Source organism: Accipiter gentilis, chromosome 1 (genome assembly GCF_929443795.1).
Source record: "Accipiter gentilis chromosome 1, bAccGen1.1, whole genome shotgun sequence".
Classification (NCBI taxonomy): domain Eukaryota; kingdom Metazoa; phylum Chordata; class Aves; order Accipitriformes; family Accipitridae; genus Astur; species Astur gentilis.
The window spans coordinates 11,033,162-11,057,302 of NC_064880.1; the positions used below are offsets into that span (position 1 = coordinate 11,033,162).

The window sequence follows — 24,141 nt, forward strand, 5'->3', positions numbered from 1 at the left end:
GCCATCTGGAGGTGGTCCCAGGCTTGATCCCAACAGCTCCATCCGTGGCTTCACTCAGCATAGCTGAGTTAGTGGGGCAGGTGCCATGAGATTACTCCAGAGCTTCTTCTCAGATGACTTCCCTGGACCACAAGGACAAGGGTCCCTCACCAGGGCCATGGCTGTCCCCATGCCCTCTGCAACTTCTGTGCCCTGTTAGCATTAAGCTCTTGAGCATTAGGAGCAGCCGGAGTTGTGCCTGAGCAAGATCTGGTGATTATGGTTACACATCACAATCGCAAAGGACTGGGGGGCCACAAGCTGGTCCCTAAAGAGCAAAGGGCAAGATTTTTAAAGGATTGACAGTAAGTGTCCTACCGGCCCAATGCTGATGCACTTGGTGAATCTGTCATCAGCTTTGATGTGGTCGTACAACTCTGTGATGGCTCGCTGCCGCAGGTGAGTGCTGTGATGGGCTTCGTACACATTCATGATGGCTACAGGAAGAGAGGGACATGCAATGAAAAACCCATCCCATGCAGCCAGATTCACTTGCTGTGGCAGGCTGCACCACTGCTCACATGATGACCAGTCAAGGAAAGCATGGGAACTGCTCTGCCCCAGAGTTGCCTGAGGTCCTGGGCACAAGGCCCTGCTGCTCTCAGGGAGGGAGAAGCCCAAGGATGACACAGTCCGTGTCTCCATCCCAGCTCCAGGGCATACACCAGTAGCTGGCAGTAGACCCTACAGAGCCCCCATGGTACCAGGCAGCTTCAGTTCCACCACCACCAGCTCACATGGCAAGGGCCCTCCCACCCCAGCCAACACTGCACTCACCATAGGCAACCCCCAGCAGCCAGCTGTGCGGGGTGTACACATCACAGGCAGCCACATTGTTCCTCTGGGCTGGCCAGTCTATGCTGGTGTAGTCTTGCACGTACAGCTCCTGGCACAAAACAATGAAGGGCATCAGCTTGGCAAGCTGGGAGCAAGCACCCAGAGGCAGCTTACGGCTGGAAGTTGGCTCTACTGCCTGGACAGAGCGACTGTGCAGGTATAAGAACTGTCACTTTGCAAGCCAGGGGCTGGTCCAAAAGGACATGGCTGGCACAGCAGGTGGTTCAGGGAGCCATGTGTCCTCGCTGGGGAGCCCCACCAGGGTCAGCTCCTTACCTGCCGCAAGCTCCGTATGAGCTCGTCCTCTTCTGCGGACAGACGCCTGGCGTAACAGTAGCTCATGGGAAGGTAAACCTGGCGGCAGTGACACCAGAGCCGGGACGGGTGGGCTGGGAACCATGTAGGAAGCAGCCTGTTTGCAAAAGAGAAGGTGCTACTGTGAGGAACAAGGAAGGCCAAGGGCAGCATGGAGAAACGATGTGCTGACAGGGATGCGCGGAGCAGGGCGTGCCTTTTCCTATCCCCTGTACCAGGCCTGCTGCTGCTGGTACAGCTGCAGGAGAAAAAAAGGGAATATCCACACAGCCTGGCCCTGCTCAGATCCTCCCCAACAGGGCAAGGAGACACCGCTTCTGGTCCAGCTGACACAGGGCAGGGAGGACCCCGAGCTCAGAAGAGGAGGGAGGGGAGAAGCCAGTTCAGTGGCCCCTCTCTTCCCCACTTCACTTCGAAGGCAGAGGCCCAGACTGATGGTTAAGTGCATTTGAAGACAAAGCACCAGCAGCCCTTGGTACTGTGCGGCCCCCGATTTCCCCCAGGGAAAAATGTCATACACTTTCCCTCTCTCACATCCAACTGCCCTCTGTGAGAGACTGAGTTAATGTCTCAAACATCGTGGTGGGGCAAGTTCTGCATAATGACAAACTCAACATAGCAATGAATGCTGCACAGCAAGGAACCACAGGTTAAAAGAAGTGAAGCAGCACAGATCAGCACAAGACATCAGCAACGGGAGGGAGGTCGAGCTGGAGTGTGGGCTGCTCTGTGTTCTGATATGCTGAGCACGGCAGCTCACCATGCATGGCCAAAGATCAAACAATGGTCACATCTGCAGGGAAGAAGTTACTCCCCAAACGACCCCCAAGCCCACCGACCCATTTCCCAAAAGTTCTGAAAGCACAAACTGCGCATGACACCTAATTAGCCTAATGAGTTTGAGGGCCCACCCCATGCACACACACCCACCAGGACTGGACCCCTTGGCTGACTGGACCAACGCTGGACCCAGTATCAGTGACATCTTTCTCTTTTCCTTTTTTTTCTCTCTGTCTTGCTCTCTCTCTCTCTCTTTCCTTTTTCCATAATCCCTACACCTCATCCCTTTAAGACATAAAACCGTTGACCAAGTCTGGGACTACGGGTGGATCCAGCTGCCCCTGGCCTCCTCTCTGAGGAGTCTAGAAAGCAAGGGGGTCCACTCTGAACCTCATGACTCAACGGGAGGACTCTCCTTATTCCCTGAATTAATGTATATGTTTACCACGAGTTACACGGTTTACTGAGGTAGTTCCATGCCAATTCCTGTTGTGTGAAACCCTGCCACCTACTGTTATGCCTCCCAAGTTCAGGTTGCTTCTGCCATGAATAAAATGTTTAACCAATCATTTGGTGTCCTTCCACTTTAATTTAGTGCGAGGGAATTCCAAATTCACCAGGACCCCTCCCTGGTCTGTCCAGCCGGGGTTGTGACACCCTCCGAGTAATTGGACAGGGTATGAGTGAAGGTTAGAGCTGGAAGCCTTACCTGTGGCTGTCCTGTCCTGCTAGGGCCCAGTAGTAACTGGGCAGGTGGCAGGCAGGGAGCACACAGATGTATCAGGGACCCCATGGGTGAAGCTAAAAGGGCTGAGCTCTGGCATCTCCCTTTGCGGGCAGTGTTCAGTGCTATCCACCCACCGGCTGGCCTTGCTGCTGGTCTCCCAGCTGACAAGAAGCCTAAGCAGCCCCAGTTACAGGCCACAGCTGGAGCTATCCCAGCTAACACCAGCGCGTGGAATAGCTCTGGGTAGAGGCTGGTGGCAGGACTGACAACACCCCCAACCTCCACACTGAGGGCGGCACGTACCACATCTCTGGAAGAAGTGTGTTCATTCCCTCCCAGCTGTAAACGTTCAAGACAGCCAGCCAAAACTTCCCCCAGGAAGGGATTCCCACAGCACCTCCTGCAGAGAGCAATTGTCAGCTTTCAAGGTTAACACCACCATGACAGCTCCCTGCTTTCTTCCCCATGACACAGTCCACTTCTCCCCATGTTTGGGAGCATGCCGCTCAGGCTGGGACATGCCCCAAAAAAAGCAAGCAGGCAACAGTACAAAAACATAACATGCTTTCCCATCATTAATTGAAAATCCAGGGGCCATCAAGGGCAAGCAAGAGCAACAGTTCCTCCACTACCTGGCAGCCCCCCCATGTTCTATGTAGCCCTCGGGTCTGGCCAGACCTCTCTCACCAGCATACTAGCCCCACGGCTGCTGTGCTGGGCACAACGGAGCTGACCTTTGCTGTGCAGGTTGACACGGGCCCGCACAATGTCAGGGTCATCTGGTCCGAGCCCCAGGATCCTCAGGGCTACGTAGTTGAGTGCTGTGCCAAACACTGTCGATTTGTCTTCCACATGCCTGTCACGCACACACACAGACACAGCATAGCCATTAGCTAGCTATTAGCATTAGCCAGACACAACTCACCACACAGGGCTGTCTTTGTCAAGGTGAAGCAGGATGCCAGAGGTGGCTGTGGAGAAGGGGAGATCCAGCCAACCCAGGGAGAAGCATTGCTCTGCACTACCCTGTCACACACAATGCTTTGGGATACAGCGCCACAGAAATGCAGCCAGACTTGAGGCTCCAGCCTCCACTGTGACAGAAGGCATACCTGGAGGGCTACATGCAAGTCCAACCACTCAGAGATATCACAGTTGCCAAGTCCCACTCCCCAAGCCTGGGTGGATTTGACAGCAGCTCCAAGTGCTGGACCTGGGAGGTGCCATCACTAAAAAAAGCATCTTTACTACTCACAAGCCCCAGCCTCCGTCTGGGAGCTGCACAGAGCGCAGGTAGCGCACCATCTCTTTCTGAAACCCCTCCGGCAGCTGGATCTTGACAGTGTGGCAGGTGATGAGGAGACCTGGAAGATCAGACAGGCTGGCTCTCACACCAAGTCAGAGGCGACACATCCGTCCCTCGCCTCCCCTCGAGGCCTACCTGGCAGGAGGAAGAGGGGCCCGCCGTAGTCGCCCGCCCAGTGCCCGTCCTCGGCCTGCAGGGCGGCATAGAACCCCATGCCCTTGTGGGCAGCCTCCCGGGCCGTGCCGGCCGCCGGCAGCGGCGGCAGCGCCTCGCCCTGCGGGGAGAGAGCGCCTCAGCCGGGGCTGCCCCCCGGCCCGGGCCCCGCCGCCCGGCCCTCGCCCCGGGCCCCCGCCCCGCACCGTGTCCAGGCCGAGGCTGTGCTTCTCCAGCGCCGTCTGCGCCCGCCGCTCGCCGCCCGCCTCGCCCTCGTCGCCGTCGCCCAGGTAGCGCCAGCGCTGCCGGCCGCCCTCGCAGCACAGCCGCCAGGCGGGCAGCTCTGTGGCCGCCGCCGAGGGCCGCGGGCCGCCGCGCCGCCGCACCGCCCTGCCGGAGACGGGCATCGTTAGCCGCGGCCGCCACCCCCGCTCTGCCCCGCCGGCTCCCCTCCGCCGCGCCGGCACCCACCCGCCGTCCGCCGCCATCGCCGCCGCCGTCCCGATCACCGCCGGGCCGGGGCCGGGGCCGGGGCCGGGGCCGGGGCCGCGCCGCCCTGGGCCGACATCGCCTCACGGGCGGCAGCCAATGGAGCCGCCGAGCCCGGCCGACGGCCCCGCCCCCACTCCGCAGTGCCGCCCCCGCGGGCCGGTGTCCGCCGCGGCTGAGGGGACGGTCCCCGGGGTGCGCGCGCCGGCGGGCCGGGCTGGGCCGGGCCGGGCCGGGCCGGGCCGAGCCGGGCAGGGTCGGCTGCCTCCCCTCGCCCACCACCTCGACCCTCTCCGCCCCGACGCCTGCCTGCCTGCCTGGGGGACAGTGCCAGGTTGGGGGCGTGGCCTTGCCCTCACCAAAAGCCGCCTCAAGTGGCGTTGGGCTATAAAGGTGCTCTCATGAGGCTGTCGCCCGGCCAGAACTGCCGCTTTGTCTGGGGGATGGATGGCGGGAACCTCCTGCCTGCGTGTACCTGTCGTCCATGTCACGGCCTCTGCCAGCCCCAGCAGGCACCACGGGCATTAAATGCACTTTTATTTAAGCCCAAGAGCTCCAAGTTTCCACCAGAGACTCCCTGGCAGGCTGGTGCACAGACCCGACAGGGGTGATGCTTTGTGGGGGGGGCCGGCAGGCAGCCCGGCAGGGATGGGGGATCTGGAGGGAAGCAGGTGACAAGGAAGCAGGAACGGTGGTGCTGGACAAGCAGGTGATCGATAACGATGGACACACACACAATGGAGTGGGTGTTGATGGCACTTCACTGCCTAGCAGTTGGTGGTTCCTCCTGAGGACCCACCTTCACACGGGTGGCTGCGGGCCACCAGCCCAGGCTCAGCTCCGCAGGCATGCCATGGTGCCCCTGGCTCCGTGGGGATGTGCCGCTGTGTCTGTCCCTGCACACGTCCCCCTCCTTGCAGCACCTCCTGCTATGGGGTTGTCATCACCCTGCCAGCAGCCGGGACCCAGCTCCTTTGTCCCCCGTCTGCTCCGGGCACAGAGATCATGTTTGCTTGCCCAGGAGTGCCGCCCCCCCGCAGACCCCAACAGCCACCCTGTGCCTTTGGGTGACAGCGCTAACCCCAAGAGTGACTGTCCCTACCTCTGTGCACCCTTAAAGCCCGGGCATGTCGTTTCCATTGTCGGTGTGTTGCCGAAAACCTCGGAATAAAGAACTTATCAACACCAATTTAGTGCAGATAAGCAGACACTTCTTTATTAACGGCCGGGTGCGTGGGTGAGTCCTCTCAAAAGACCACGCACACCGAATACCAAAATCATACACCTTATATTGAACTTATTCATTCATATTCATTAGATTTCCAAGAAAGGTTATACATATCCATTAGATTTCTGGGAAGTCATTAGCATATGTTAATGTCCTTTACGCATGCACATTGAAGGTCTCTGGTGGTCTTCTAGAGTCCTCTGGTGGTCTTTCATAGTCTTCCTCACCTTGTCCGATAGTTGACCTCTCAGGTGATTCTGCGCAGTACGACTTTCGCCATCATGTATTTGATTACATAAAATACATTCAATGTTAATTCTTAAATTTAACCTTTCTAATGATTGGCTCTCAGTCACACCACTTCATCAATATTCTTATGCTAAAACATTCATTGGTTGATTTTACTTAATTCCATTAACTGGAATCTTGACCAAAGTGGGGTTTCTAAGCAACAGAACTAAGGTCCATAACGATCTCTCTTAGTTTCTTAAGACAACACTGTAAAACTAACAAATCGGTCAAAGTTTCTATGGTTAACTAATTTTAGACAATACTTATTCTTTTGTGATTGTATACAGTACATTTTGTATGTTCCTAAGTTTTTATATGTTCTTATTACTTATTATCTAAATTCTAAATGTTCCTACTAAATGATTTTGGCCAATTCCTTCGGCCTTGGTACCGGGTTATACAGAGGGTTTCACAGCAGCTGTCGGTTGTTAATTAAATGTGCAAAATACAATAGAGGTACTTTTGCTAAACTGCTTCTTACCATTTTATATTCTTATTAAACATGAGCTATTCTAACTACTACCAAATCAATAATAAATCAAAGCTACTAACTAGTCAATAACAAATAACATAATCAATAACCAATCAGTAACAGGTAGAAATAATAAACCCACTCCAGCCCAGCCCGGGTGCCCAGCCCACGTCCTTGTGGACCACAAGGGGCTGGGGACACCATGTCTCGGTGCAGCGCCAGCCATGGGGATGGTGCACCTGGACCCATGGGTGCCCATGCTCCCACTGCCCCTGTGCTCCCCAGCTGTCCTGCACCCCACCAGCCACTGCTGCTGCCTTGGGCAGCCGCTTTCGCTCACCCAACCTGCAGAAAAGCTCCCAGCAGAGGCAATGCCGGCAGCACCCTTTGAAAGCACCGCCGCCAGCAGCACCCCCAATCGTCGTCCTCGGCACGGCTCGCCTGGGGTGGCGGGCACCCGCTAAATACCAGGGCCCTGCCTGGGTGAGGAGGGGGGCAGCAGGCAGGGATGACACCCATGAAACATTTTGTTATGCTTTCTGGGTGCTGTAACCATGGGGCTACAGGACAACAGACATGTGGCACATCCTGCCATGGGCACAAGGGTCTGCAGGCCCTTATAAAAACACCGCCAGGGTTGGGGTGAGGATGGGTGGTGGGTTTTCACCTCTAGTATCAGGTGATGGGGTGAGTCAGGTGTCCCCACTATGAACCCTGCCTCAGTGCCCCCAGCATGGGTGCAGTGTCAGGGGGTGGGGGGTGTCACCCTCCCACAGGTGCTGCCATGGGACAGCGGTCCATGAGGCCTATGAGGAGGGGGCAGAGCTCCTCCCGTCCTGTCCTGTCCCAGTGATGTGCCCCCATCTCTCTGCTAATGCCCCCAGTGCTGCCCTGCACTTGGCAGCGTTCCCTGCCTGGGACAGTGAGCAAGGAAGTTTTAGCTCTTCAAACCCCCCCAGCTCAAGAGGGGTCCCAGGACGGCAGTGCAAACTCCATCAGGCACATGGGTGGTTGGCAAGGGACCTAGCACCCTGCTGTGAGCCAGAAAAAAACAACAGGAGCCTGGGGAGGTGTGCGAGGAGCTGCAGAGCCCCTTGGGGACAGATGTAAACCAGGGGTTGTGTCACTGGCAGAAGTGAGCAGCCCAGGAATGCTGGGGACTGCTTTGCAGGAGGCAGGCCTGAGATGGGCTGCAAATGGGATTTTGTGGGACAGAAACACGCCTGGCTGACAAACCCTCCTGGCACAGGTTGGGGCCCTGCAGCTGCATCCCAGAGCTGTGGGGACATGGACTTAAACTGCACATCCTCAGCATAGATGAATTCCCCTTTCATTTTCTCCTGCAGATATTGGTTGTTTATGACCTCTGTCCTTCCAAGGAAATGCACAGTTTTTATAACACTCGCTATAAATCCTGCTCTGGGTAGGACGCATGCAACAGAGATGCTTTACTTGCTGCTCTTGTGTGTTGGAAGGGCTGGGTGGGAATTTAATGCATACTTGTTTAAATGCAGTGGTAAAATTTCTTTCTGCTGCCTTTCAGAGTGACCTGGCTTCCCTCCTACTGCAGAGGCAATACCAGATCAAGCTAACAAGCTAAGCCAATGGAAAGTTCAGGTGGAAAAGCCCAAATTCGTGGCCATAAGTACTTGTGATCAAAATTCAACCTTGACTCTAGGGCCCTGGAGGGCGGGACTGCCTCCATGTCTATGCACTGCCTGGCACAGCAGTCCCCAGGGGTCTCAAGGAACATGGGGGGGCCCAGGGATAAAAGAGCTACTCTGAAATGTGGCACCCATCAGCACTCCAGGACAGAAATATGTCTGTGAATTAATACTTACTGTATTCACACACAACAAGTTGAATTTAAAATGCTCCTCTGCTAGCAAATAGCTCTTCACTCATGTCCAGCATAACCTCAGGGATTATTTGGAGAGGATACAGTACTTTTATTTGGAAATTATAGAATTAATTTGGTATTTATTTTATAAACTAGGCTTAGGTCCCACACAGGTTCAGCCCTGGCTGTGTTCAGTAACAGCAGAATTTTGTCTGAACAACCTACAATGCTGGAGTCCTCCTGGGGGGTGTGATGGCATGAGGATAAGATCTTTGACTTCGGCCTCATACCACTGGTCCTCACTAGGGAGAGCTGTGTTCTTTCTCTTGCACAGTTTAAATGGACAAAGAGAACTCCAGAAGTTCACCGATATGGATGTTGTATTTGGGACTTAATAGCCTGTTGTTTATTTCTGGTTTAGGAAAAAAAAAATTGTCATAATGAATCTGCCTGAGGTGAGCTTCATGTAAGTATCTCCTTGTGCATGCCAAAATCTTCAGATGATTTATGGTAATATTTGCCTAAAGGCAGTGATGGAAGATGAACCAATTGATGATATTTTTCTGTCTCTATACAACCTGCCTGCCTTAGAAATTCTGTTTTAGTTATGAAACTTTTATTTTTAATAATTGCCAAACTCCTGTTACCTGGGCATTATTTTTATATTAGTTTTTGTATGTCTGAGGCTTAGACCACAGTTGACAGGCAGGGTAATGCTCTGTTCCTGTTGTTTGTGGGCACTCTGCTTGCTGGAGACCTTAGAAGCTGAAAGTGTTCCCCTGAGAAAGGGATGCCATCAGCTCATTAAAGCAAATGCCACAACTTTCCCCCACTTTTATTGCAGTCCAGCACACTAAGGTCTTATCTGCCAACTGCTATTTGTTATGCTGCTAGAGCAAAAATTGCAAAGGTACTGTAAAGCCATGGGATATCATCTAGTTTGTATTAAAAGGGATCTGATCAAAGGGATTTTACAAAACACGGTCTAAATATGGCCACCTCTGCTTTGAGAGAAGATAGAGACCCAAAATGGTCACTGTGTCAGCAGAAATATTTCAAGCAGAAACACAGGTGTTTTAGAAGCATCTATAAAAACCCCACGGTTTCCTCTGTCCCTGTTAAGGTAACTTGGCTCCGTGCAGCAAAGGGTGTGAGCACCCTGCTCCACCAGCAAGCCAGCCGCCCTCTCCTGCTGGGGCTGCTGTCTGTACCAGGAGCTGGAAAGATACTCTGGATCAATGCTGTAATGCCTTTTCTCGGCGCAGGTTTGATGGAGAACTTATTCATATATATTTTTAATGAACTTAAGAGTAGTCTCTTGTTGTTTCAGCTGAATTCAGCCAGGAACTGACCTAAGCTCAAGGCCATGTTTCAGAAAGATGAAGAGCATCCCAGTGTTTTCAACTCCAGAGAATTTCAGAGTTTCAGTGGCAGCAGCACTGTTTGCTGTTTTCTTAAGGGGTCACAAAAACTGCCAAGATGACAGTACCTGGTGGGCCAGCAGCAAGGTCCAGAGCTGTTCCTCTTCAACCCTAGTGCATGGTTGTGCTGGGAGGATGGCAGGGGAACAAAGGAATCGGGGGAAATGGCAGTTAGCCAGAGCCCAGGATTTATGAGATGAAGGTGGATATAAAACTACCTCTCTGCCTGTGGTTCCCAAGAGGGAAGCACTATTTTAACCTTGCGAGTCTGTTCTGTGGGGGCAAGAAGGACCCACTGCTCATCCCATGGAGCCTGCCCAGTCTCTCCTTGTCCTCAGGCAGAAGCAGAGGTGACATTTGCACAGGGCTAGCAGAGATGGTGCAGGGCCCAGCTGGTCCTTCCTGGGGCAGAGACAACCCTTTGGGCTCCCTGGACCTATGTGCAGGGCACTAAATAAGGGCCCGTCATCTCCCCCCAACAACTTCAACAAGCACCAGCCCAATTCCCAGATGTGTCCTGGTGTTTCTGCTTCTAAGCATCATTTGAGGCTTCCCATGAGGACCCTAGCTTATCTCTGGCTACCATGTTTGTGGGTTCAGAAATGGACACAGTAACCATGGCACAGAGCTGGGAAACCTGCTCTCTGCAACACTGCTCTGTGTGCTGGGATTGCGAGCACAGCCCTGCGGAGGCAGAAGCAGCTTCTTCCCCCTCCCACCCAAATTCCTCTGCTTTCATTACTTTTTTTCTCCCAGTTCAATGACTGCCAGCCTTTGTCTCGTGGTCTGGCAGAGCCTGGTGCCACACACACCAGAGAGACAAAGAAATACACTGGCTTTTCTCCCTGAGCCTGCTATGAAGAGCCCACATTGTGTTTTACTGGGGAGGGGGAGACAGGCAGAGGGCTGAAGTGTTTTGCTCGGCCTTGGGCTCTGTAAAACCCTCTGTTTCTTTAAACACATCAGCCCAAAGCTCTGGCAAGGAAGCGGTGACCCTGAGGAAAGAAGCCCCAAGGTTACACTCTCCTGTTCAAAGATCAGGACCATGAATTTTCAAATAATGGAAGCAGCTCTTTGGGCAGCACTAAAAGAGCAGCCAGGTCTCAGCCCCACATCCATGGCCAGGCCTCCTGGACTTTCACAGGCTGGGTCAGGGACAACCCAGGGCAGGAGAGCAGTGTTTGCTAGGCTGTGAGCCCAGACAAGGACCAGGGAAGTGACCTGGAGCTGCTCATTAGCAGAGGCAGGAAAGGGCCAAGGTTTCTGGTGTTCATACCTGATTCTCCTGCTCCTTCCCACCCTATCAGCCAGCACAGCAGATTGTTCCAGATCATTCCCTGTAAAAGATAAACATCAGAATGATTTGGGGTGAAATGGACAGCATGAATAAGCAGGAAAGAGAATTTCAAGACTGTTCAGGTTTTGATCTGCCAAATGCTATTCTTCCTGTTGCATTTTAAGTAAACGTCACTTTCAAGAACGACATCAGAAAATGGTTTAATGAAGCCAAGCTAGGATCTTGTCTCTGACTAGAAATGGTCTGCTTTGACACGTTTCTTGGCTAATGACTGAGCTAAGATATCTACCAGATCTAATCGCTATCAATGGAGAAAAATACCGTGGTAGCTTTGGGGAACACAGGAACTGCCAGCAACCTGGTCTTGCCTCTTCAAAGGGACATTTTTGAAGATGTCTGGACCTTCATCCTACCCCACAAGCATTTGTATAAGGCTCTTAAACTCCTCACAGGAGCTGACCATGGTAATAAAATGACACGTCTGGGCTCTCCATCATAGGTATTGCTAAACTGTCTTCCTGGTAACAGCAGTGACCTGTTCCAAGTTGCACTGAGTCTGAAATTCAACAAAGGCCTAAGACATAAAGCAATTATTGATCCTGTGCTGCAGTGAAAAGGCACAAATGGAAACATACCACATCAGTAATAGCAGACAGCTTCAACTTTGGCTCATCCCATCTCATTCTTGGGGAACAGTGTGGCTAGGCAATGAAACACAATGAAAACTTGCTTTCTTCAGCGTGTTCACTGCATTTATCAATCACTCGCTTGTACTGTGCCACCAGGAGCAGTTTGGGCAAAAGATGCTCCTTTCTGCTCTTGCTGCTCGTCACCTGCTTCCCTGCAGATCCCCCATCCCTGCCGGGCTGCCTGCCAGCCCCCACAAAGCATCACCTGCCGTCGGGTCTGTGCACCAGCCTGCCAAGGAGTCTCTGGTGGAAACTTGGAGCTCTTGGGTTTAAATAAAAGTGCATTTAATGCCCGTGGTGCCTGCTGGGGCTGGCAGAGGCCGTGACATGGACAACAGGTACACGCAGGCAGGAGGTTCCCACCGTCCCCTAGACAAAAGGGTGGTGTCGCAGATACTGGCCAGGTGCTTGTGAGAGCACCTTTATAACCCAAAGTGACTTAACACACCTTTTGTAAGGCTACAGTAAGGCATGCCTCTGAACCTCGCACTTTCCCCCCAGGAGGCATCTGGGGGGAGCTGCCACTGCTGCCAGCTCTATCCTTTGACCGCTTACAGCTCGATACAATTGCAACTCCCCTGCAAAGGGTCCCACTGTCCCCCAGACTGATGGGGTGGCAGGGTAGACACCCGTCTCAGAGGTGCACAGTGAAGGGACAGAGGCCGCAGGCACAAGCTGTCTTGCAAATAAAAACATCTGCCCCAGAGGTGCTGGAGCCCTGGATCAGGGCCCACAGGGATAGCAGGGCTCCATCGTTCCCACACACCTGGCCCTGGCTGTGGGGTGCCTTGGGGCAGGTGTTGGGGCCCCCAGTCCAGCTCTGACCGTGCCTGTCCAGCCGTGGCTCACAATTCATTGTCTTTACTGTGGACGAGAGCAGCAGTACAAGCGATGCCACCAGGCCGGCTCTCCTGCTGACTGCCCAGTTATTTTTTTTCTCACAACGGCAGCTTTCTCTCCAACAGCTCCCACGTCTGCGGCCGTGGGCTGGCAGCGAGTCAATGCGTCCCTGTGTGCATCACTGTGCAGTGCGGGCCCAGTGCCCGGCTCTGGACGCCCCCGCCTCCAGCTGCCATTGGTGCTGCAGGCACTGCAGCAGGGCCCGGGGCTCTCCGCCCCCAGGCATAAGAAGCCAGCGAGTCCCCCCGGGGCACCCGGCTGCATCGTATTGCTGTGCCACAGCCCCGCCGCCAGCAGGAAGGTGAGAGGGGCCGGGGGGTACCGGGTAGGCACTTGGCTACTGGAGCAGGTGGGCTGCTGCGGCAGGAGGGGTGGCATGGGGGACACCATCGCAGCTCCAAGCTCTGCCACTATAGTGGAGGCCAGCGGGGAGCTGAAACGCTCCTCAGCCTCATGGACAGGGAGCTGGCAGTGCTGCTGGCAGCTAGCTCAGCCTGGTGCAGGCAGGGCAGGAGGATGCAAAGGGCTGTTAGGATGCATGCGTGAAGTGCTTCTGGAATATTTCTTACCTGATTGGAAACAGTCTCGCAGTTTGGACACCAACTACTGCACAGGGGAAGGCATCAGCTTGAGAGTCAGGCTGTGGGATGAGATTCAGTGCCTTCAGCATCGGGCCTTGTGGTGCTGAAACAACAGACAGGCTGCAGGGCAGGAGACATTTACCCATGAGGTATGAATTAACTGAGTGCCAGACAATAAGGCTTTCTTTTCCCCCCAGCATCAGTGCATTCAACAGCTTTTGGGAAGGTAGTTTTGCATCTCTCCCTGTTCGATCAGAGTCTCTTTGGTTTGTCTGTTTGTGAAATCTGCTGAAAATGCTGCAATCCCAATTACTAACATTCCCAAGAGGGTCTCCAGATCAAGTGTGGGAGGAGGGAGGTTAGAGATGTGCTTATTTTGTCCCAATGGCACCCGGGTTCCTGCCCGCGTTCCCCTGACTGCTCAGCTGGAGATAGGCCTGCAGGTGAGAAAGGCAGAGGCGAAAGCGCCTGTGACAGCAAAACCTTTCTGAAGCTCCTTGTGAAGAAATGAAACCCCTGCCCACCCCTCTCCCAAGCAAGGAGAAAAAAGCAACGGGTTAAGCAGCGGGAGCCAAAGAAGAGGTGAAGTGACAGCATGCTGCCTGCTAGCCAGGTCTGCACATACGGACAATGCAGCAGCACCTTGCTGGGAGGCACAAGGGCTTTGCAGCCTCTCCTTGTTCTTTCTCCTGTGCCCACACTGAGACCCAAGGTGTCAAACTCACATCAGTCCCAAGGGATGTGTCAGCTCCTGGCATGTGCCAGTCCTGTACTGGACACTCCTTGCGTTGATGCTCTCCTCTTCTCGAGAGCTCCTGCAGGCAGAGCCAAGGTCTCTTGGGATCTTGCTCCCTGAAGAGAGAGCTGCTAGCAGTGCAGCAGCATGTTTTGAGCACAGGGTCCAGCATTGCTGACCCACGAGGGGAGCCCCAGCGTGGCTGTGCTTGCAAAGCAAAAGGCATCGCTGGAGCTTGCCCAGACTAACGGACCCACCGCTCCCTCTGACCTCAGGGCCACGCTGTGACCATGTCTGAGCTGGAGAAGGCCATGATCGCCATCATTGATGCCTTCCACCAGTACTCAGGGAAGGAGGGAGACAAGCACAAGCTGAAGAAATCAGAACTGAAGGAGCTCATTAACAACGAGTTGACCCATTTCCTTGGCGTAAGTATTGCCCTCCATGCAGCATGCCTGGCTGGGGTCGGGAAGCTGCGCTGAGCAGCTTCCAGGCTCCACTAACTCCAGCAAGCACAGGGGAAGGGGTTTATTCACGCAGCGGTGCATTCAACACTTTGCTCCAGCTCTGCAGGAGCAGCAGGTGGCAGGACAAGGGCAACAGCCTGTGTTGGGGGCTGGGGTTTGGGTTGGATATTAGGGAAATTTCCTTCTCTGGGAAGGAGGGACAGCCTTGCCCCAAGGGGTTCAAGATGTCCCTTCCCAGCTGCACAGCTGTGGCTGCGATTCCTGCTTCAGGAGGGCTGCTGTTGCGCAGATACTGCTGCAGGCGCAGGGCAGTGCCCCACACAGATGGGAAACAGTCACGAGCTATTTGGGATGTGACTGAACAGAGATTCAGCCATGAGAGCACCTGAGAAGTAGGGATATGTTACTGTCTGGGCCTCGCTCTGATCCTCCCCAGCTTTGGCTGCCTGTTTGTATCCCTTCAGGAGATCAAAGACCAGGAGACTGTGGACAAAGTCATGGAGGCGCTGGACAGCGATGGGGATGCAGAGTGCGACTTCCAGGAGTTTGTAGCCTTCATTGCCATGGTCACCGCTGCTTGCCATGAGTTCTTTGAGCATGAGTGAGCTGGTGGGAAGCAGGCAAGCACATCCTGCTCATGCTGGAGAGATGCAGAATAGCATCGCTCCTCTGGGAAAAAGACTGGGTGCTATTAGGGGCTCCTTGGAGTTAAGCTTGTGCTAGACTTAAGCAGCTTATTAAGTTCTGCAGCTTTGTGAACAAGAAACACCCACACGGCTCAGGAAAGCCTATTGGCCAGTGCCCACCTGGCTGGATGCAGTGTGCGAATGCCTTGTCTCAAGCTCCTTCCCTGCTGCTGTATGCAAGGGATGTGCACGGGGCTGGAGGCAGGCAGACGCCATGATCCAAGCTTGCTTGCAAAGGGAAAAGGGAAATTCAAGGGCTGAAGTAGGAGGTGATACAGAGGGGCTGGCTACAGAAGCCTGGTTCTGAGCCCACTGGCCTGAACGGAAAGGCTCCCATTGATTCCCGTGGGCTCTGACCACCCTGTGCATCGTACTAACCCAGGCAGCACAGCCCCTGTCCCATCACAGGAGCTCAGCAGAGCCCATGCATTTCTTGGCAAATTGAGACACCCTTGGCTTGAAAGGCAAAGCATAACCATCTAACAGCCCAGGCTTTTCTCTTGTCAATGAATCCTACTTTTAGCAGCCTGCAGAACTGGAAATGAAAGCATATGAAGCTCCTGGGCTGGGGACAGCTTCTGGGCCTGGGATGTGCCTCGGCAAGGTCTCCAGGCTCAGTCAGAAGGGAAGGGGGAATCTACCCAGTGTGACCACAGTGCTTTAACATAGACCAGGCACAGCCTCCAGAGTGTGTGGAAATGGTGAGAATAAAATGTTGTTTTGGTCTCTGGGCCACAACTGGTCTCTGGTGAAAGACATGTCCTTTTGTCCCAGCTGCCCTGTGCTGTCAGAGGGGAAAGCTGGAGGATGCAGCCTGAAGGACTACTACAGCTCACACCCCTTGGTTTCTTGTTGGGCATTGACCCTTTATCTCCTCCCTGGCATCACTATGGCTGGCCACTATAGTTGGCACACCGTGCTCCGCCTGGCTGTCCAAACTGGCAGATGTACCTGTGAGGCCAAAGGAATGCACTGCACCTCCGCAGAACTGCTGCTGTTCAGGATGTGTCCACTGCTGCCAAGGTCATCCAGGGGCTCGTACTGGTGAGCCTTTGCAAAACCAAAGCTAAACCTAGGACAATTTCCCCAAAGCCTATGCTCTTGCCTTTTTCAGTCTGCACTTGCCGTTCAGTTCAGCAGTACCTGTGAGTTAGGCATTCATGGCTAGCAACATCTGTAGTGACAAATTCATGACAAAGATGCCTGCAGATGTTTTTACCTCATTCCACATTTCATAATGATTTCATGCGCAAGATGACATATCTTCAGACAGGGGCCATCTTGCTGTTCTCATCTGCCTCAGTTTTGCCATCCCAGGGTAGTGCTCATTTGTTTAGAAATTGTTTAGCATCCAAGTTACTTCCACATTTTTAACATCCCAATCTGTTCTCAGTTCAGCTGTTTCCAACACTTGTACAGACCTGAAGCAGCATATGTGAGGACAACAAATGGGGACACTGTCTGTCCCAGTGTCCCCGAGGTTAGGCAGGGTAGATGGGACTCTCATGACCTTCTCTTGAGCCTGAACCTGAGTTCAGCAGAGGGGTCAGATGCTTCAGCACAAGGGTCTGCTGCTGAAGCTGGCTGGCAGGTCTCCAAGACCCACCTGCCTTCCGCCTCAACACACCAGCAGTGGTCACATGGATGAGGAATCCTTCCCCAAGACCGTGCCTTTCCAGCAGCTCTGCACAGCATTGCAGCGGCAAAGAGCTGTAGGTGTTAACACATGGCTGTGTTACAGAGCAGGCTGTCCCGTCCCTTGGTGAGCAATGAGAGCAGGAGCAGGGAGTGCACAGTATGACTGCGCACGTGTTTCTGGCAGCAAGGCTGATCCTGACTTAGCAACACCACTGCTGGGAATTCACGGAGGCTTTACCTGGCACAGGAGAAGGTAGAGCAGAGCAGGTGCCTCTTGTCAGGGAGGATGAGAGCATGTCTTCCCTTGAGATGAGCACTCTGACCGCCAGTGGTGCAGCATGCAGTGCTTGGCTACTGATTCCTGGACAAGAGTGGGACTGGGGAGGAGTCCCCAGTCAGCAAGGAAAGCAGAGCTTTCCTGAAGTGTAATTCCTGAAACAGAGACTGCATGGTCACAGGCCTCAGCGTCACCCTGTCTGCACAGCAGCTCTGCTCCTGTTGTGTCCTGCTGCTCTCTGTCCTGCTGCTCTCTGACACAGGCGGTACCTCAGCGCAGAGCGCTGATTGTGGGGACAGCCGTATGCTGGTGTGGCTGGGGAGGCAGGCAAAGCAGTTTGGGCAACACCAGCCCAAGCATATAGCATGAGGTGCCTCTGCCAACACCTCACCACTGCCGATCCACCCTGCATGCTGCCCCCCTGCACACACAGGCACAGGCAGCAACCCGCAGAACCTCTGGTAACACCCTGGGTCCCCATGGACCGCGCAAGCCCCCTGTGTCCAACCTAGAAAAAGGATGCTGCCATGCCAACAAGGGGTTTGAGTAGGGCTGCGAGGGGCTCAGAAGCGCAGTGATGCTTTCTGCGGAAAACCTCTCAAGTCTTGGGGCTGACCAAGGAGCAGGTGTCAGAACTTTGCAAGGCAGACATCACAGCCAGCTCTGAAGGAGGCTCAAAAGGCTTTCAAAAACTCACTAACCTCCCAGCAATGACAGGCTAGATACTTGTCCTGGTTTCGGCTGGGATAGAGCTAATTTTCTTTCTAGTAGCTGGTATAGTGTTATGTCTTGGATTCAGTATGAGAAGAATGTTGATAACACACTGATGTTTTCAGTTGTTGCCAAGTAGTGTTCGGACTAAGTTAAGGATTTTTCAGCTTCTCATGCCCAGCTAGCAAAAAGGCTGGAGGGCACAAGAAGTTCGGAGGGGACACAGCCAGGGCAGCTGACCCAAAGCGGCCAACGAGTATTCCGTACCATGTGACATCATGCCCAGTATATAAACTGGGAGCAGTTGGCCAGCAGGGGCATATCGCTGCTTGGGAACTAACTGGGCATCAGTCACTGAGTGATGAGCAATTGCACTGTGCATCACTTGTTTTGTATATTCCAAACCTTTTATTATTATTACTGTAATTTTATTATTATTTTCTTCCTTTCTGTTCTATTAAACTGCTCTTATCTCAACCCACAAGTTTTACTTTTTTTTTTTTTTTCCTGATTCTCTCCCCCATCCCACTGGGTGGGGGGAAAGTGAAGTGAGTGGCTGCGTGGTGCTTAGCTGCTGGCTGGGGTTAAACCATGAGTGCTAGTCCTGACGCCACTGGTTTTCAGGCTCTGGCAGGGATGGTTTGCTCTTCAGGAAGGGAAGGTGATAGGCTAATGACATTATTAAATAATTTTTAGTTATGCCCCCATCCCATCCAACAGAATCAGCCTCCTGGATACCTGATGTGTGTGTGCTCTTACAACACCTCACTGGCACTGGTTAGGTTGACCTGACCTCTTCATTGATCCCAGGAGAGCTCAGAAAATCCACATTTTTGTCTTTAGTGCAGACTAGCCTGTGACAACCACAGAATAGCTGGTTTGGTAACATGGAGCTCTGGGGTCTGTGCCGTGGGACCCTCAAGGCCCTGGAAGGCTCCCTGAGGATGAAACAGCAGCATTACACTAGCAGCGCCTACCTGACATTTGGACACATTTGTCAGTTATGCTTTTGACTCCCTTTAGAAGATGCAAGTAAATTTCCCATCAGGAAGGGCACCAATGGATGGTTTCTAATACTAAATGCCCTGTCAAGACAAGAACTATTTGCCAACAGTACTAAAAGTGAAACAAAGAGAAGCAAGTACACCAACAGGAGGAGCCTAAGACTCAAATTAACTTTGCAAACTAGAAAAGTGACAGATGGGGGCAGATTTAGCACATACATGCTGTATTGTAGCTCTGCTAAATTACATTTTCATAATTTAAAATGTTACCATTACTTTTTGCTCTGGGAGACTAGAATCTGCACTTTTACTCTCTCCCCAGATAATTACAGGTGAAGCGCATCTGTGAAAGGGAACCCTCTCTCTGGATAAGACACAAAATTACCAGCACTGGAAGAGCACTTACCCCACCAAAAAGTTCTTCCATGTAAGATTTAATCTTACTGGGAGTGATGATTATTGCACTTAGCACATTTAAAAAAATATTCTTCATCTTGTTAACTGTCAACGGGATATGAATTCAGGCTGAATCATTCAATAGCAGAGTTCATGTGCTGGCAGCAAGAAAAATAATTTATCTTAAAAACAAAATATGCTTTTTCCACAAATCACCCACAAATCAAATGCAGACTTCTACAGACCCCAGAGAAGGAACGTTCCTGACCTTGTTGGATGGAGTAAAGCAATTGTGTAAACAAAGCACTGCGCTGCTGGGCTGCGTCTCCCACGTGTTCAGAACTCTGCGCTGCAAGCTGTGACGGCACTGAGACGTGTTCCTCCATCCTGGCAGTCTAGTGACATGGAAGCACATTCCTGCTCCCTCTGTACATTAAGCTGAAAAATACATTTCAAAAGAAAGTGGCAGCATTTCTGTGAGTGATCCACGGACTGAATTTGTTCCCCCTACCAGAGATTAAATCTAAAGGATTTGCCTGGCCTTACTTACTGTACTGCAACAGTCAGGGCATTAGAGCCTATTTTCAGTTTTTCCATTCTGAAATAGTCTCGACACTGGATTTTACTGTACAAAGTCTGAGTTCATCCTGCATCCCAAACAGTGTGGACTTCTGATTGCAGGGGGCAGGCAGCTGACAGAGCAGGAAACTAGAAGAGCAAAATGGGAAGCTTTTTAAACAAAAGAAAATAAAACACCTCCAAAACTATTAAGAAGCAACATAAAATTGATCTTTAAAAGGCAACTTTTATATTTTCTTGCCACTGAAATTTTGATTCTCCATGTAGGCATGCCACGTTACCAGTATAGACACAACCACCATGGCACTATCGTCCATGTTTGGCAGAGAAAAATGCTAGAAATAAAAACAAATTGTTATTTTGCAGTTACCTTTGTAAGCTAAGTTTTAACAAATGCTAGAAAATTTGCAAATGTTTTTCACTTGCATAAGTGAACTTTTATGTTTAGGTGAGAACAGGATTAAAAAAAAAGTGACTGGAGGAAAAGATAGTGGTATATATTATTTTAATAACATGTACTGAAATACAAAAAAAGATAGAACTCTGCTTATATGGCACTGGCATAACCGAAGTGGAAATAAAACCCAGTGTGTCTAGTTCGTCCTAAACAACACGATTGGTCACAAAACAAAATCTAAAGACTGTAGCAAAAATTTACGTTAGAATTTGTCACAACAAGAAACTCTGGTTTAGAAACATCTCATTTGAAATATCTGACCACATAAATACTTATAGTATATTAACCAGCTAAAATAAACATCAGTTCAACGAGTTATATCTTAGTATACCCAGCATCAAGTAAATCCTGAAGTGCAAAAGATAAGAGAATTACCTAACGCAGTTTTGTTAGCTGTGAGTTCTTAGATGTAATCCAGCTCTATCATCTACTAACATGATTTCTGGCCTGATACACTGCAATAAGTTAAATGTGCAAGCTTTTGGAAAAGTTCTTTTTGGCCTTAAAACAGAGTTGTGAATATGCTATAGAACCCCCCTCCCCAAAATATCCTTAAAGTGCATAATACGTGTTTTCACACAATGGCAGTGATAAAGCATTAAAAAAATCAGGGACTTGGTACAGAAAATAAGGAATGTGCACTTAAAATGAACTCACTGCTTCCTTTTTTCTGCTATAATAAATTCCTGGGTAACAATAAGTGATAAGTAAAGGCGTAAAGTAGCCTCATAGTACTGTTGCTAGAATGACATAAAGTTTATAAAAAGTCAGTACAAAGTGTTGGCTCACAAAGAACGCTGCTGCAATAAAGGTAGTTCTATTAATATTTACAAAGTTAATTAGTATTCACTGGAGTCCGATCTCACACCCTAGAATAAATCTGAAACACTCCACTTTGACAGCAAACCTTTTTGTGGCATCTGGCCTCATTCCCTCAGCATGGTGACTGGCCAGCGAACCAGCTACAGCAGTTTGTTAATTCAGAAGGAGATGGGGCTTAGAATTCTCTTGTTACTACATTTTACATTCCCTAAAAATCAGGTGTGTGTGTGGAAATAAAAATATACATGCCATTCTTGTATCTTTACTACAAGCCAGGATTTCAAATGTCAAACTCAGTCAATTTAAGATGAATTACAGATTTTTGGCACCTGTCTTCATTAGTTTTGAGAAAGATGAGTTAAGTTGCTTTGGCAATAAAACCTGCTATGCTTTAAACGCACCTTACGCACAGCATTATCTGGATGCTAAGTACAATGCCTTGTTGTACTTAACAGTGAGAAAACCAGAAAAGCCTCAAAGATACTATCTTCTCGCTATATACAGTGCTTTTAAAAACAAATTGTGTTTTGCAGGATAAATTCCTGCTTGTTTCCTAAACCCACCGTTGGTATAAATCTATTTTCTGTATGTGTGCCACCTCTCTTGCCTCTTCAAACAAAAACTTTGCCTTCATTTAAGAGACTACAACTTAATTATTTCCACATACAAAGAAGCATCACTCTTTCAATCTGTGTAAAAGCAGGCGCAGTGGTGAGGAACCCCTGGAAATTTGTGTTAGAAAATGCTGCTGACATGAAACAAAACCCCCAGGGCCCATGAACGGGGTGGAATCCCCCTGTAACCATGGAGCATTCTGCACGCCACACTGACTGCGGGGACCCTCAGCGGACTCTTACATATCTGTTGTGCTCCAGAGAAGTGTTTGCATTGAACCTTGCGTCAGAGAAAGAATTCCATTTGGAAACATGCTCTGGAGTAACGCTGGTGCAGCATGTCATTTTCTTTTGATGAAAATTAAACCAGACACTCTACCTCCCGTAAGCCATGTTGTGGAGGACCGGGAACAGTTCTTGTTTTAGTGACTTTTACAGCCTTTCCGCCTGCTGCTGCTTTGGGTCAGCCTGGTGAGGTTGCTCGAGGCTGTCATCTTGATGCTGCTGTTTCTGCTCCCGCTTTTTCTTTTCAGCCAGGGCTTTTGCCCTGGTGGTCATTGGCCTGGGTCTAGCATCAGGCCCCTCTTCGTCCTGCTGGTGCTTTTTACAGTGTTTTTCAAAGGTAGAAATTTTGGCATACGTCCGGTTGCAAACCAAGCAGTGGTACGGCCGCTCCCCGCTATGCGTTCTCATGTGAAGCTGGAGGTAAGAGGACCTGGAAAAGGCTCGGCTGCAAACTGAGCAGCGGTGAGGCTCGCGCGCCTCGTGGGTCTTCAGGTGCTGCTTGAGGGACGACGCCTGCTTGAAGGCCTTCCCGCAGGTGGAGCACTTGAAGTTCCTCTCGCCCGACTCGAGAAGCTGGTGCGACACAAGGTGGGCGGAGGAGCGGAAGTTCTTCCCGCACTTGTCACACGCGTAGGGCCGCTCCCCGGTGTGCAGGCGGATGTGGAGGACCAGCCCGGCCTTCTGCGTGAAGGCCTTCTCGCACTGCAGGCACTTGAAAGGCCTCTCGCCCGTGTGCACGCGGCGGTGGGTCACGAGGTGCGAGGCGCGCCCGAAGAGCTTGCCGCAGTCGTCGCACTTGAAGGGCCTCTCACCAGTGTGGATGGCCTTGTGGCGCACCAGGTGGGAGGACTGGAGGAAGAGCTTCCCGCAGACGGGGCACTGGTACTTGCGCTCGCCCGTGTGAGAGCGGAGGTGGAGGGCGAGGTGCGAGGAGGAGATGAAGGCCTTGCCGCAGAGCGGGCAGGCGTGGGGCCGCTCCCCGGTGTGGGTGCGCTTGTGGAGGACCAGCCCCGAGGAGAGGGCGAAGGCCTTGGCGCAGACAGGGCAGCGGTAGGGCTTCTCCCCGGTGTGGACCCGCCGGTGCTTGGCCAGGGCGCCAGCCTGCGCGAAGGCCTTCCCGCACTGCTCGCACCCGTGGGGCCGCTCCGCCTCGGCGGCGAGCGCCAACGCCCGGCGGCCCGACCCGCCCGGCGGCCCCGCCGGCACCATGGCGGCCGCGGCGGCGGCCCCGCCCCGCCCGGCGCCGGAAGCGGCGGCGCGGACGGTGGCCCGCGCGCATGCGCCGCCGGCGCGCGGGGGTGACGTCAGGAGGCGAGGTGCAGGCCGCCGGGGTGGGCCTGCGGCCGCCATCTTCTCGCTCGGCGGGGCCGGCGTTTGTGGCGCAGGCCGCCTTACAGACCGATAGACGCCCGGCTCCTCGCCCTCCGAGGAGGGCTTACAGCGGCTCCGGGGAGCGCCCCCGATGCGCAGCAGGTCCCTGCGCTGGCGGCACAGCTGGCTCCCCTCCCGCCTCCCCAGTGCGCCGACCCAGCAGGGCTTTCTGTCAAGACTCACCCTTGGCTTTTGATGCAAAGGTGTTTTTCTGAATACGATGGCCTTGCTATTTCTTTACCCAATTATTTGCTAACAGATGGTAGGCAAAAGTTCTGTATGTTGCAAAATGTGTGAGAAATTGCTTTTAGATGGCCTTGCAGTTTCTGAGGAAGATAAGGACTTTTAGCCCTCTCAGATAACTTAGCTTAGAAATATCCATATAGGTTACATCAACATGTTGGCATAGATAATAGAAGCACTAACGAGCACTCTTTAGGATGAGACGTATCAAATGTGCACAAGATCGCACTGTGCAGAATCATCCGAGAGGTTCAAGCAGCGGACAAGTGAGGAAGACTACTGAGGACTCCCGAAGACCACCAGAGACCTTGAGTATGCCTGTGCGAAGGACATTTACATATGATAATAAGTTCCCGGAAAACTAATGAATATGTAAAACTTTCCTCGGAAATCTGATGAATACATATATAGAACCTGTATATAAACTATGCAATTAGCCTGACCAGGTGCACACAATAGGAGGAGAAATCCCCTGTGTGCGCAGCACTGC

General features: G+C 52.2%; 3 protein-coding genes across 3 annotated transcripts in view; 1 reads left to right on the forward strand and 2 right to left on the reverse strand.

Moving 5' to 3' along the window:
- LSS (lanosterol synthase) overlaps nucleotides 1–22,106 on the reverse strand; it is a 30,442-nt gene extending 8,336 nt beyond the window's left edge. Inside the window, exons 1-12 of the mRNA XM_049810868.1 lie at nucleotides 21,996–22,106; nucleotides 19,831–19,988; nucleotides 19,549–19,718; nucleotides 13,354–13,468; nucleotides 4,364–4,547; nucleotides 4,140–4,278; nucleotides 3,954–4,062; nucleotides 3,433–3,554; nucleotides 3,002–3,098; nucleotides 1,153–1,288; nucleotides 817–925; nucleotides 358–476 (exon numbers count right to left, since the gene is read on the reverse strand). Coding sequence (XP_049666825.1) covers nucleotides 358–476; nucleotides 817–925; nucleotides 1,153–1,288; nucleotides 3,002–3,098; nucleotides 3,433–3,554; nucleotides 3,954–4,062; nucleotides 4,140–4,278; nucleotides 4,364–4,547; nucleotides 13,354–13,468; nucleotides 19,549–19,666 — 1,248 coding nt within the window. The 5' untranslated portion in view covers nucleotides 19,667–19,718; nucleotides 19,831–19,988; nucleotides 21,996–22,106. The remainder of the gene's footprint in view (nucleotides 1–357; nucleotides 477–816; nucleotides 926–1,152; nucleotides 1,289–3,001; nucleotides 3,099–3,432; nucleotides 3,555–3,953; nucleotides 4,063–4,139; nucleotides 4,279–4,363; nucleotides 4,548–13,353; nucleotides 13,469–19,548; nucleotides 19,719–19,830; nucleotides 19,989–21,995) is intronic.
- Nucleotides 12,654–16,467, forward strand: S100B (S100 calcium binding protein B). Its single transcript, XM_049810928.1, has 3 exons — nucleotides 12,654–13,085; nucleotides 14,377–14,529; nucleotides 15,033–16,467. Exons 2-3 carry the CDS (start codon nucleotides 14,392–14,394, stop codon nucleotides 15,171–15,173), a joined length of 279 nt encoding a protein of 92 aa, XP_049666885.1. The 5' UTR covers nucleotides 12,654–13,085; nucleotides 14,377–14,391; the 3' UTR covers nucleotides 15,174–16,467.
- LOC126043027 (zinc finger protein 239-like) lies at nucleotides 20,348–23,246 on the reverse strand. The gene has a single exon (XM_049810881.1). The coding sequence runs from the start codon at nucleotides 23,244–23,246 to the stop codon at nucleotides 22,185–22,187; it is 1,062 nt and encodes a 353-aa protein (XP_049666838.1). The 3' UTR covers nucleotides 20,348–22,184.
- Nucleotides 23,247–24,141: the final 895 nt, after the last annotated feature.